The sequence below is a fragment of the Apis dorsata genome, unplaced genomic scaffold (assembly GCF_000469605.1).
Source record: "Apis dorsata unplaced genomic scaffold, Apis dorsata 1.3 scaffold_111, whole genome shotgun sequence".
In the NCBI taxonomy this organism is placed as follows: Eukaryota; Metazoa; Arthropoda; class Insecta; order Hymenoptera; family Apidae; genus Apis; species Apis dorsata.
Window position 1 is genome coordinate 200,378 of NW_006263406.1, and position 12,762 is coordinate 213,139.

The 12,762-nt window shown below is 40.3% G+C and overlaps 1 protein-coding gene across 10 annotated transcripts in view; it reads left to right on the plus strand.

Moving 5' to 3' along the window:
• LOC102675496 (otolith matrix protein OMM-64-like) overlaps positions 1–12,762 on the plus strand; it is a 23,328-nt gene that overhangs the window by 3,313 nt on the left and 7,253 nt on the right. For 3 of the 10 annotated variants that reach the window (XM_031508867.1, XM_031508868.1, XM_006612358.2), the window contains exons 3-6: positions 786–939; positions 3,473–3,556; positions 3,849–3,932; positions 5,246–5,302. In XM_031508867.1, the coding sequence (XP_031364727.1) occupies positions 786–939; positions 3,473–3,556; positions 3,849–3,932; positions 5,246–5,302 (379 nt within the window). Of the gene's footprint in view, positions 1–785; positions 940–3,472; positions 3,557–3,848; positions 3,933–4,717; positions 4,883–5,245; positions 5,303–9,184; positions 9,629–12,762 lie in introns of those variants that run through there. The other 7 variants (XM_031508869.1, XM_031508878.1, XM_031508881.1 and 4 more) reach the window with 6 other exon arrangements.

Consider the following 12,762-nt stretch of genomic DNA (forward strand, 5'->3'; position numbering starts at 1 on the left):
AAGATGACATTTTATTTTACTCGACCAACTATTTGAAAAGTAACGGTGCCTCTTAACGCGATGTCTTGGAAGAGGTTAAGAACGCAATCGAGATATATCGTACTGTTACCGTTCCAACGAGCGATCCGTGTGGAAAAAGGTGCAGGCTGGCATCGTCCTCGCGCTGCTCCTCCAAACAGTAAATATCGTCGAAACCATTCGACTTCGTTTCGCCTACCACTCCCCCCTCCTCCCTTCATCCTTCTCTATCCATCTTCTCCGTCTCCGTTATAGGCACCGAAAACCGTATATCGATCGTTCCGCTAACGATAATAATCTTTAAAAATTTGAGCAAACGAACGAGCGTGAAAAGAAGGATTTCGACTTTATCCTTGGCCCGATTCGACCGTGATCGAGTTTCGCTTTTTTCCACACGGCGTGTCGAAACATCGCTCGAAAACCGCACATGCGTGCACACGTGACTCGATATCGCGCCGACCTATCCTTCCCCCCACCCTTTCCCTCCCCTTTCCCCTCCGCTCCCCCTTTATTTTCGTAACTCGATTGCAAATACGAGGCTCGCTCGGCCCAATTCGATCGACCCTTCCACTCTTTCGTAACGTAACGCAACGAAACCTAACGTAACCGTCGATCGTCGCGGTTTAAAACTCGCCTCGGCCGGCCTTATAAAAAACTTGGAAGCTGCTTTTTTCTCTCCCCACCCCACTCCCTCGAATACAGTTTTTTTCTCCGTTTCTCCGACACGATCGAGTACTTTCTTCATTCGTGCTTTCTTTTTTCCACAGCGTGTTCCTGAGAAGGACGGGGACGATAGAGGATTCGTTCGTGAAGCTGAGAGGAGGGGCCGGAAAATTGTCCGTCTCGCACGACAGCGTGTTCCCAGGGGAGGTACCACACACCCGACCACTCTCGTCCCTGGCAAGCCTGGCCACCCTAGAGGTTCGTATCACTTCTTCTCTTAATTCTTCTATTCGTACCTACGAATAGAAAGGGATAAGAAAGTGGAAGAAAGGAGAGGAAGAAATTGGAAAAAAAAAATTGTTTCTCGATCGAATTTCATTGCTCGACCCAATTTTAGCCGCGATTTTCTTGTGGATATGGATCGAGATAGTTAAGAGAAATCACGAGGAAGGGGGATCAGTTCTCGAGCCGAGATGAAATGGTTGAGGCAGGTGGTTGGAAAACAATATCGCATCACGTTGCTTGATACACGGTGATTGATGTAATTCCCGCGGAGAATGATAAACAGAGGCGCGGAGGAGGCGTTATTCTCGTTATCCAATGAGCGTAAATGGCCGGCTATTGCATTCTGGGCACGCGTGAATCGAGTTAAAGCGATTACACATGTCCAGGATCGGCTCGTGACTCGTCTTCCAATTTCCTCGCCGCGGGTTAACCGCGGTTTCTTTTCTTTAAATCGGTCGCTGCTGTGATTTCATCTTCGAGTTTTACGACATTCTTTCTTTCTTTCTTTCTCCTCCCCTCGATAAAAGGATTCTCGAGAGTCGTTGGATTTCATCCCGTCCGACCGTGAACTTGGGCGTCGAAACCGAGCACCGAAACGTGGAAACACCTCGTTGAATTATTTATGAAGCGAGCGTGACACGGTGAGCGAAGCGTACGCGGAAAATCGAGGGAGGCGAAGCGGTTTCGATTTGTGGTGGTCGCGTATATTACTTTCCTTCTTTTCGAGAATGTTGTTCACGGAACCGTGGTGGATCGACGGATTGGATTGAATATCGAGAATAAACTTTGTTCAAGATTCCAGCCGATTTATAATCGTTTGTTCGTTCGCTAAACGCGAGATTTTAAATTTAGCGATCCGTGAAAATATAGGGTAATAGAGATAATCTATCAGTTGTGATTTTTCATGTTCTTATAAAAGGAAGTTAGAAATAGTATAAATTATATATAAATTTAGAAAGAATTTTTCAATTCAATCGATAAAAACGTTCAGATAAAAAAAATTTTTCAATTCAAAAAGTAATTGTAATTGTTGTAATTTCTTGTCCAGTCGATAAAAAATTCAGATTCATATAAAAGGATTCGAGATGTATAGATTATTATAAATTTAGAAAGAATTTAAGAAATTGATTTTTCGTCCAATCGGTAAAAAATTGAAATTTGTATAAAAAAATGCAAAATGTATAAATTATAAATTATAAATTTAGAAAGAATTTTCCAATTTAAGAAATTGATTTTTCGTCCAATCGGTAAAAAATTGAAATTTGTATAAAAAAATGCAAAATGTATAAATTATAAATTATAAATTTAGAAAGAATTTTCCAATTTAAGAAATTGATTTTTCGTCCAATAGATAAGAATATTTAGAAAAAAAGAATTTTTCAATTCAAAAAATTGATTTTTCGTCCAATCGGTAAGAAGTTCAAATTTGTATAAAAAAATGCAAAATGTATAAATTATAAATTATAAATTTAGAAAGAATTTAAGAAATTGATTTTTCGTGCAATCGGTAAAAAATTGAAATTTGTATAAAAAAATGCAAAATGTATAAATTATAAATTATAAATTTAGAAAGAATTTTCCAATTCAAAAAGTTGTGATTTTTCATCCAATCGATAAAAAGTTCATATTCGTATAAAAAGATGTATAAATTATAAATTATAAATTTTGAAAGAATTTTTCAATTCAAAAAGTTGGTTTTTCATCCAATCGATAAGAAGTTCGTATAAAAAGATGCAAAATGTATAAATTATAAATTATAAATTTTGAAAGAATTTTTCAATTCAAAAAATTGTGGTTTCTTGTCCAATCGATAACAAGTTCAAATTCGTATAAAAGATGTATAAGTTATTATAAATTTAGAAAGAATTTTCCAGTTTAAGAAGTTGTGATTTTTCGTCCAATCGATAAGAACGTTCAGATTCGTATAAAAATAATATTTCAATTTAAGAAGAATCGTTCTTAATTATATTACGTTGCAAACAGGTTCGTATAAGTGGAGTAACTAACAGTCGGATAAATGGAATTCATGTGAACGGGACTTGTAGACTATGTGGAAGCATTGATAAATTGTGCTCGTCCATTTTCATTCATCGATTCGTTTGTTTACGTTCCTCGATTTATTTATATACAATCGCCTGTATTTATTTATTTACATTTCCTTTGTTTACTCACTTTCCTTTATTTATTTACATTTTCTCACAGGTACAGTTACCTCTTTTCCTTTCGTTTATTTACACGCAGGACGGTTAAATTAACATTCGATCTAAGAGGGGAAACGAATAATGATAAAATTTTTGCGTACGACGAAACCGCTCGGTCGGGATCAAGGTTTAGAAACGTTGTCGAATCGATCTTCTCGCGAGAGGGGAGAAAAAGCGGCTGCGGTTCCGTTCTGATAGACGAGGAAAGTCACGGATTCGTTTTCGCGTTCGAGGAAATGCACGTGACACGTGGAAAGAGCGGTCTCTCGTGACCATGGTGTCCCATTTCTCCCTTTATTTTGCAGCGAAGGCAAACGAGAAAGAGCAACGAGATCGAGCACAAGGAGTACAATCTACACGTCGTGCAGAGTCACAGGATATCCCTTCGGGTAATTTCTCTTTAGACTTTTCGTTCGATCGAGTATCGTCTAATTTTTTTTTTTTTTTTTTTTTTTTTTTTTTTTTTTTTTTTTTTTTACATTTTTATTTTCGAAAGAAAATTCGTAGAAAGGCGAAATGTGAAAATGATTAATTCGAAAGATATTAATATTTCACGTTTCGTTATATTTGTTTCATATATAAAGGCAATTTCGGTATCGGTGAAATGTAGGTCACAGAGACGACAATTAAACGAGTAACATTTGTGGATAATTGCCGAGCGTATATGCTGTTCATTTGCAGGTGCTCGAGCAAATAAAGACGGTCATAGAGAACCAGAACCAGCTAGTCTCGGCCACATCATCGGATTCCACGAGCGTCGTGCACGTAAGTATCGAGACTCGTTGTCAAGTATCGAATTTTTTGTATCTAGAAGAAAAAAGACAGGGAAAAAAGAAGAAGAAGAAGAAGAAAAAGAAGAAAGGAAAAAGAAAAGATAAAAAAGAAGGGTCTGAAAAGTTGGAACTTTTACTTCGTTCATCGACCTCGTCCGGGAGGGACATTAATTTTTTTCCTCGGTCTTTTTTATCTCGATGGAATAAAATCGAGAAGAAAAACAAACACGGCAAAAGACGAAGATAAAGAGAGACAAAATATCGAGACTTTGGAATAATTCTTCTTAACGAGGCATTGTCTTTTTAAAAAATTCGAGTTTTATCGCTTTTTCGAATTTTCCTCTAACGAATGTTATCTTGACGCTTGAAACAATAACTCGATAGCGCGATAACAGAATGGAGAGAAGAGATAGTTAGATAGTTCAATTAAAAAAAAAAAAAAAGGAAAAAGAAAGAAAGAATTTGTCGATACAACGGATTAGATTCCGCGCGCAGCGTTCTTTGCTAGTTGTCATATGTCGCGTCATGCGCCGTTTTTGCGTTTCAGGCTGTCGGTAAACGTTATCAGCAGGAAACCGCCGAGCTAAGATAGCAACGATGAACACTTTTCGTTCCTAGTATCGGTGTGATCGCGTAGCAGCTTTGCTACGGTTCGGTGATTAGTCGCGTACGCGATGCGCGCCTGTCAACTTGCCGCCGTTCTTTCCGTGTTTTCCGTGCTACCGTTCTCTATTAATATTATATCCGACAAGGGGAAGAATCCCGCTTTGGTTTCTCTCTCCAAAGTGTTCGTCCAAAGACTCGACAAGCATGAAACATTGACCCGTACGAGATCGCCCTCGGATAAATATGGCCGAAAAGAGATACAGATCGTTGAGGAAATTGTTCGACAAAGTGTCGATTTTAACGTCGGTTATCTCGAAATTTCGCAAGATATCAACGGTAAGAAGGAAGTGCTCGTCCCGTCATCGGTGGGGAAAAAACTTTCTCTCTATCCGCTGGGAGTTTCAAAGATACGTTCTCGTGTCTCGGTGACTTGTTATTAGTTACTTTCATTCGTTGCGTCACTTCCATTTACGTTCACGGCATCGATATGTGTATACATATACATATATATATAAATAATATAATATATTATTTAAATATATATATTTAGATAAGATTGTCAAGATTCTATTCTATTTTTCGTTTTCCTTTATCGTGATAAGTTTGATAAATTTTCCGTGTATTGTAATTCGACAAGATAGATATATTTTGTCGTTGTGAACCGAGACGTTAATTTCCGTTTTTTTTCTCGATTTTCAGAACCGTTTCGGGCACGAGAAGCAGGAGAGAAAAGAAGAGGAGGAGAATCAAGCTAAGGTGAGTAGTGCTCTTAATCTCCAGAGATCTCCACCGGTCGCCGCCATCAATCCCGCCATTCGTCTTAATTTCGAGGCTGAGAGGGGGGAGAGGAAAAAAACATTGGATATTCCGCTAATGGTCGAATCGTAAATCAGCATTAAGGGGTGGGCGAACTTCTGCGGGCAACAGGTGGCGAATGGTGACCGATGGAGATCCGTTGATTTTTCTCGTTTCTCAGTGTTTTTCATCGTGCGACGCCAACGAGTCGGAAAAACGATTCCATCGATCGCGCGCCCAACGTTCCAAATGGCTAGGTTTTACGTTGGAAACGAATCGAGAGGTTGGAGGATGGGAAAGATCGAATGCAATATTTCCCTCGCAACTGATCGTTCGCGTTCCATTAACGGGAATTTTTAAATGCGAAAAGAAAAACGAAGACTGTAAAATTACGCGGGAGAGGAGAGAGACAAGTATCCGCTTGTGCGAGCGAGAACGAAATAAAATCGTTCCCGCAAAAGAAGTCGCAGCGCTGACAAGAGTGTATTTCGTCCCTTTTACGGCCGCGCTCTCCTTGTTCCGCGCATCTCTCTCACGTTGGGCTTGCTCCGCTTCTCCGGCATGGCACACCGCTATTATTTCCGCCTGTACCATCGCGAATCTCTGCTAGCCGCTTTTATTGTCTGGCTCGCGACACACGACAAACCGTTAAAACAATGCCCGGTCTACCCGTATATATAAATCGAACCACCGACCGCCTACTCCGCGGAAAACGCTTCCACGAACGTGTTCCGCGTTAAAAGAAGTGGGTTATTCTTTATCCGATTCAGCCGTTTACTTTTTAAGCGTATATGCTCGTTTGTAATGCTAGCCTACATATCTGGTAGCCATTTAAAGCGTCGCAACGTGTTGCGTGTGATGCGGAGGTTTAAAGAGAGAGAGAAAAAAGAAAAAAGTAGAATCGCAAATGAAAAAGAAAAAGTTTCGGTGTGAATCATTCTAGGTTAAGAATTCGAAGATACGTTCAAACCGGCTAGCATTATATATAGAGGTATATTAAAGAATTATAAACAGTCGTTTAGAATAGAAAAAAAGAAAAATATATTCGAGAGTGAGCGCACTGTGAATAGGACAGTGTACAAGAACGACGCGATATAGCGTTTACCGTTACTTGGCCCGAACAACACTCGTTACAGCCGAGGATGGAACCATCGAATGCTTCGAGTTGTGGTTCTCTGCGTGTTAACTCGCTTTCGGTTCATTGGAAAAATCGAGAGAACAGGCACGGCACTGTCACAGCTGGTAAAGTTGTTTTCTTTCGATCGTGTTTGCAATTATGATGACTAATTGCACTTGTTGTCACGCGTTACAGATTTACATTTATATTCGCGACACACGACACGTGCAAATAAATTTCATTATTCTAATGAAATTCCTAGCATGACCTCGTTTGTAATCAGTTGATATAAATTTCATTTTTTTCATATGGAGTGCTTTTAAATCTAGAAATTTGCATAATATTTATATATATTCGTAAGATAACTTCAATTTTCGAAATGTAAATTTGATAATCGTTATCGAATAGATTTGTTAATGTCTGAATGACATCTGGCGTTATTCTCCATATATCTTGCACGTATCGAATAAAAGCATGGTAATTTCGATTCAAACGTTAAGCAGATACGGTCGGTAAAGTGGAGTGAACCGTTGCTAACTGAGAACATTACCAAATGAGTAACGATTCCTGTCGGTAAAATAAATCTGTAGATAGTACAGTTTTCTGTCAAATATCTTAACACGCACCTGCAATAATACGATATCGATGCGAACACCTGATGAATGTTTGTTAACATTCTCGGTGACTCCGACTCGTCGTTATTTATCATATATTTACAATTGTATCAGTTCTTTTTTTATGAAATTTTATAATTTAAAACGAATCATTGCGCTCAAGAGTTAGATAGATGAAGCGTTTAAAATTAGCTGACCGATTTTCTCGCGAAAAGAAACTTTCTTTGTTCGTTACGTAAAAAGGCTTATATATGGCTTCGTTTCGACAAGTGAACGCTTATGAAACTAGAAAATATTTAGATTTTAATTTTTTATCGCCATTTAACTCGATCGATAAAAATTTAACTTTACCTTTATCTCTGCATCCTTTCTACAACAAAGATATTATTTCTCAAAACTTTTTAAAACTTTTCTTTTAATTAAAAAAATAAAATATACACTTTATTTGGAGTTCAATAATTCAGAAATCACACAATTCTAATAAATCTCGCGTTCTCGTAATTATTTAAGGACCGAATATTGACGAATGATTTATCGCGTATTGAAACAAGACATTTATAATCGAGCTTGGCACAAGTCCGTAAGCCAGTTTGGTATTTGCGTGGCATTTATTCTACTGCGTTTTGCTCTCGTCACGAAATACCAGCAAGGCCGGCAGCGAATCCTTACAAACCCTCGCGAAGAATTACCGTACCGTTAACTTATTCGATGAATAAGATCTCCACCTCTTTGTTTATCCAATAAAACTGCTCGCGTATCGAAATACCGCTCTTATTTACGAAAACAAAGATCCTCGTCGAAAACATTGCTTCCCCTTGAATTTCTACTTTCCATCGTGCTTTCCCTCAAAAATTCTATCATCATCGAAACCGCGTTTTTACGAAGGCATCGCACGACTCGTCATTGCGACAGAATATTCCGTAAAATTCACGGTGGTCTCGACGATGTACCGGGATTACGGAATCACGATCCCGATTCGTAATCCGGAACGATCACAAGACTCTTCTTGTTGAAACATTTGTTAATGCAAGAGGAGGGGGGAGGGGGAGAGGGAGCGCAAAAACAAACAAACAAACAAAGAACGAAAAAAAATATCGATTTACCACTTGGTCATGGAAAGGATCGAAGCGACGAGAAAGGAATGGTTACGATAGGTCAGTGACGTACAAAGGAGGAGAAAATAAAAAAATATAACGGCCGAACATCCTGAATCGAATCACGTTTCTTCAAAGATAAGACCGTTTGCTTTCTAAACATCGGTGGTTGAAGCAACCTAACCGTAGAAAGACCGATCCTCTGCTACGTTTTCTGCGGTGTCGAAACGTTTTGTCAGGACGAAGTGAATGTCTAGGTAAGAGGACAGACCGAGGCGGAATAGAAGTGGGAGCTTTCGTGCCGCGGTTCGGCTGGAAGCGAACAGCTGGCAAGCTGGCAAGATTGGTAGCACCGTTACCGCGTTCGCTTGTTCGATTCCTCCTCGTAGATCAGTCTCCTCGATCGTACATCGTCCCTCTTTTTCTCTTGTCAGGGGTCATTAGTCCTCAGTGGCGTACACATTTTAGCTCGCGAGATTTTTATCCTTTCTTTTTTTTTTTTTTTTCATGTTATGTAAACCCTGTTTAAATAACATGAATAATATTATTATATTATATAACAAGAATAATAGAAGAATATTCTTGTATATTATCATATACTTGATATTCGGACATGTTCACGAAATAAATACTGCCGATTTTTACCCGATAATACTTTTGTTTGGAATCACGTAAATACATACAATGATAATTATTTTCTTTTATGAATATATAATTTTTCACAACGTGATCGAATAATTTATCGATTATATATGAAAATTCGGAATCTCTTTTCGTACGTAAAAATTTAACAAGAGAATCGAGATCGATTCGATTCATTAACAACGATCGAGGAAAAAAAGAAAAAAAATATAATTCGAATCGTAATCGCGGAAACAGGGATTCGTGCTGTGGTGCTCGATCGCACGATTACGTCCCTGTCACCTGTGCTACCTCCACGACCGGCATTACCACTTCTTCTCGCCGAGCCGAAAGTCACCGAGCCGAGGAGGAAGAGTCGCCGCCGCGAGCGGCCAGTACGAAACGACGTGTTTTCCGCGCGCGACACGCGTGTATTTCTCTCTCTTTCTCTCTCTCTCTCTCTCCGATCCCTTGTGGGTCGAAGCGAAGGGCTTCCCTCGCCTAGTTTGTTACGATCGATCGTGGCGACACGAAGGTCGAGGCGGCTTCAGTTGGAAGGTGGCACTTCACCGCGATGGTGAACCGGATTCGCGACCACGTTGGCCGCATCGTCAAACCCGATGTAGTTTTTCCATTTTGATCGCTGGTCCAATCACCGATCGGTGGAAATATCGCGATACAAGTATTCTCGATAGTGGATCTCGGTGGTGCATATACGAATGATACCTTCGTTCTGTATTTTCGTTAGATTTTCGATAATGGTATTGTTTTTGCACGGCTGCAAAAAGTTTGCGGTAAGAGGACAGGTGTAAAGGCGTAAATTCCACGTAAGATTCCAAAGGTTTGATATCTCTTTGAAGACAATCTTTCCTCACCACGATTATCAATCTATTTCGATAAATTCAGATATCGAGTACTGTTTTCCTCGTTTGTTTTGGCACATTGCCAATCGGTTCCTTTATCGATCAAAGCGTAACAACAATAAAAAAAAAAGAAAGAAACAAAAACAAATTAATCCGTCGATCGAAAAAAGTACGAGATCGAAGAAAATTATAGGGAAATTTTATTCGCGAATTCGAATTCGAAACCTCGACTTCCTCAATCCCATCTCCCACGAACCGAACCACGAACGTACCGCCGTTTCCTATCCAATGTTTTTCAATGGCCGTTTTAGAAAGCGGAATAGGTAATTCGGGATAGAGACAATTCGCGATTGTATTCCGAGTGTTATTCGGGCGTAGTCGAACGTTGCATCCCGCGTGTAGGAGGCAGGAGCCAAGTAGAGAGGGGTGCAACGCGTTTGGCAATCAGAGCGCATCGATCGGTTAATTCCAGAGCCGGATAAACGACTCTCGGTGTCGGTACGAGCCGACGATGGAAATTAGCATGCCTCCACGACCACATTCGTCGTTACTTCCTTTTCCTTCGCTTCAGTAAACGTACGCGCTCGATGGAACGAGCCGCAGCGCTGCCTTTCTTCCTTCTTTTTCTTTTTTTTTTTATTTTGTAACAGTAGGTACGCGAGTTCTTTTCTTTTCTCTCTCTCTCTTCCTCTTCCTTCCCCCTCCCCCCCTCTCTCTGAGCGAACGTTTCGTATCATTCCGTGTCATCTCGTTTTTCGATTTTTCGACGAGGGAGACAATCGTGATCGAGGATGGTAATAGAGGGATCTCGCGATTTCGTTATTTTTGTTAACCTCGGTCGGTTACGTGGAAGGAGAACAAGCGACGTTCGATCATCATAGGCGAAACGATCGTTTTAACCGTGTCGTTGACTTCACGGTGTGTACTACTCGGGCTCCGCTCGCCTCGTCCAGTCGCGATTTAAATATTTATAAGAACGCGGAACACGGATTCGCTTTACGGGTCGTTCGTACGGAACAATATGTTCGTTTCAATATTCTTCGCCGCGATATCTTTGGAATCGTCAAAAAAAAAAAAAAAAAAAAAAAAAAAAGAAAAGAGTTTGACCGAGTTTGGAATTATACATTCGTTACGCGTAAAAGAGAAGTTTGAAAAGAGAATGTTATCGTGAATAGAAGATTGAAATATTTCGTGAAAGGCTGGATCCGAAGATGTAATAGACGAATTGAAAATGTGAAAGGTGTTAGGGTGTCGGGAAGCGAAGAAATAGGTTAGTATCTCGTTAACGAACGATGTAAAAAGGAGAAAGAAATTCGTGGCTGTTTCGCCGAACTGCAAAAAAAACTGTTTTCTTTCTGCGCGTTGAAAGTGACTTTGTACGTACGTTTCGCTGGACTTCTCGCGTCTAGCGAAAAACGAGACGACCACCGCTCAGGCAACAGACTGAAATATAAAACTGGTTGTACGATTTTTCGTCGCGTATCTCACGTTACCCGTTGCATCGATCCTCGTCGATCGATCTTTTCATTCTTTTCGTTTCGATTCACTTTCCCGTGACGCGCCACGGATACCTATTCAATCATGAGATTACGCGATTAAATTGCTCGAAAGAAATTCGAAAAAAAGCGATAACGAATTTTTCTGTTGATAATCGATCGGACGAAAATAAATCATTTCTTTGATCGCGATCGATTTATCGTATGCGTTTACGATAAACGGAAGTTTTTACGATAAATTACATTATTATCGTGTACAGTATCACGCGTGAAATCGATCGTTAATGTCCGTACTTACTTTTAATACCCTTCTCGCGTCTGATAGGTGAAACGATATATATTTACGAAATAATTGTTCTTGATACATATATTCGTTTTAATCGAGCGTTTTAATCGAATAAATATCGCTTTCTTTTCATAATACGTAGAGGAGCTCGACATTGAAGAAATCGATGTCTCAAAGAGAATTTGAGAGGACTTTTCGAAAAGAGAAAAAAAAAGTTAGGGAAAATTATTCGAACTTCTCTTTCCCTCGCCAATCAAAAATTTCCTATCGTCTCGCGATTCCATTGGGAATCGAAGTTGAAAAGAAAACTTGAATTTATTTTCTTCGCCGTCAGATCAAAGATTCTTGCGGTCTTGGTAATTGATCTTCGCCTCTTTCCCTTACTCAAAGATTTCTGCGGTAACGAAAATTAAATTCCAAGTTCGAAGACGATTAGGAGGGAAGAAGCTCGCTTCTTCGATCGAAGCTTCGGCCGCGTTGAAGAAGGAAAACGAGAGAAGAGGAAGAGGGGAGATTGAAAAAGAAAAAGAGAAAAGACAAAGAGTCCGGCGCGCAATTAGCCGGTCGGTGTGACGAAACCGCTTCTCGGCTCGGCTCGGCTCGGCCTCGTGAGAACTAGGCGAGCCTTAAATCGTATTCCGCGCGCGCGTGTCACTACACGCCGGGCGAGTTCTCTTTCGCTCGAAACGAGTTCTTGAGGACGCGCTCGCGGCGTGACGGAGGTCGCGAGAAGAAAGGGAAGAAAACCACCGGTGCAACCGGTAATCGCTCGCGGATAAGTGCCGGTTGCTCCTCCATTCGACCCGCTTGTCCTCTCAAATCACGCACCTTCGTGATTACAGTTTTCGACTCGTCCTCTCTCTCTCTCTCTCTCTCTCTCTCCATTCTCCGCGCTCGTTTTTTCCATTTCGAACAAGGCTCGCATTATCTTTGCGACATCTTCCCCGTATATTTCTTTAATAAAACACCGATACTCGCGGATTATTAATCGTTGGATACTGATATATCAGCTTAAGATAAATTGTTATTTTTTTTCTCCTATAATGATAGATAGAACAATTTTCTAAGAAGAAAAGAAAGGAAGGTGGTGTCGTAACTATACAAAGTGTGCGATCGAAACGGTTTATCTATCGGTTCTCCACGCGATTGCAACGTAATTTCGTAGAGCGTAGAAACGAGCGCAGGTGAAACCATCCAACGTCCACGTTCCCGATTCGTCGCGGTATGATGCATTTTCACGCGAGCCGCGGATCATTTTCGTGCCCTCCCCTCCCCTCCCCTCTTTTTCTTCGCCTCGTTTACTCTCTTTCCGCGTATCTTTTTTTTTTTC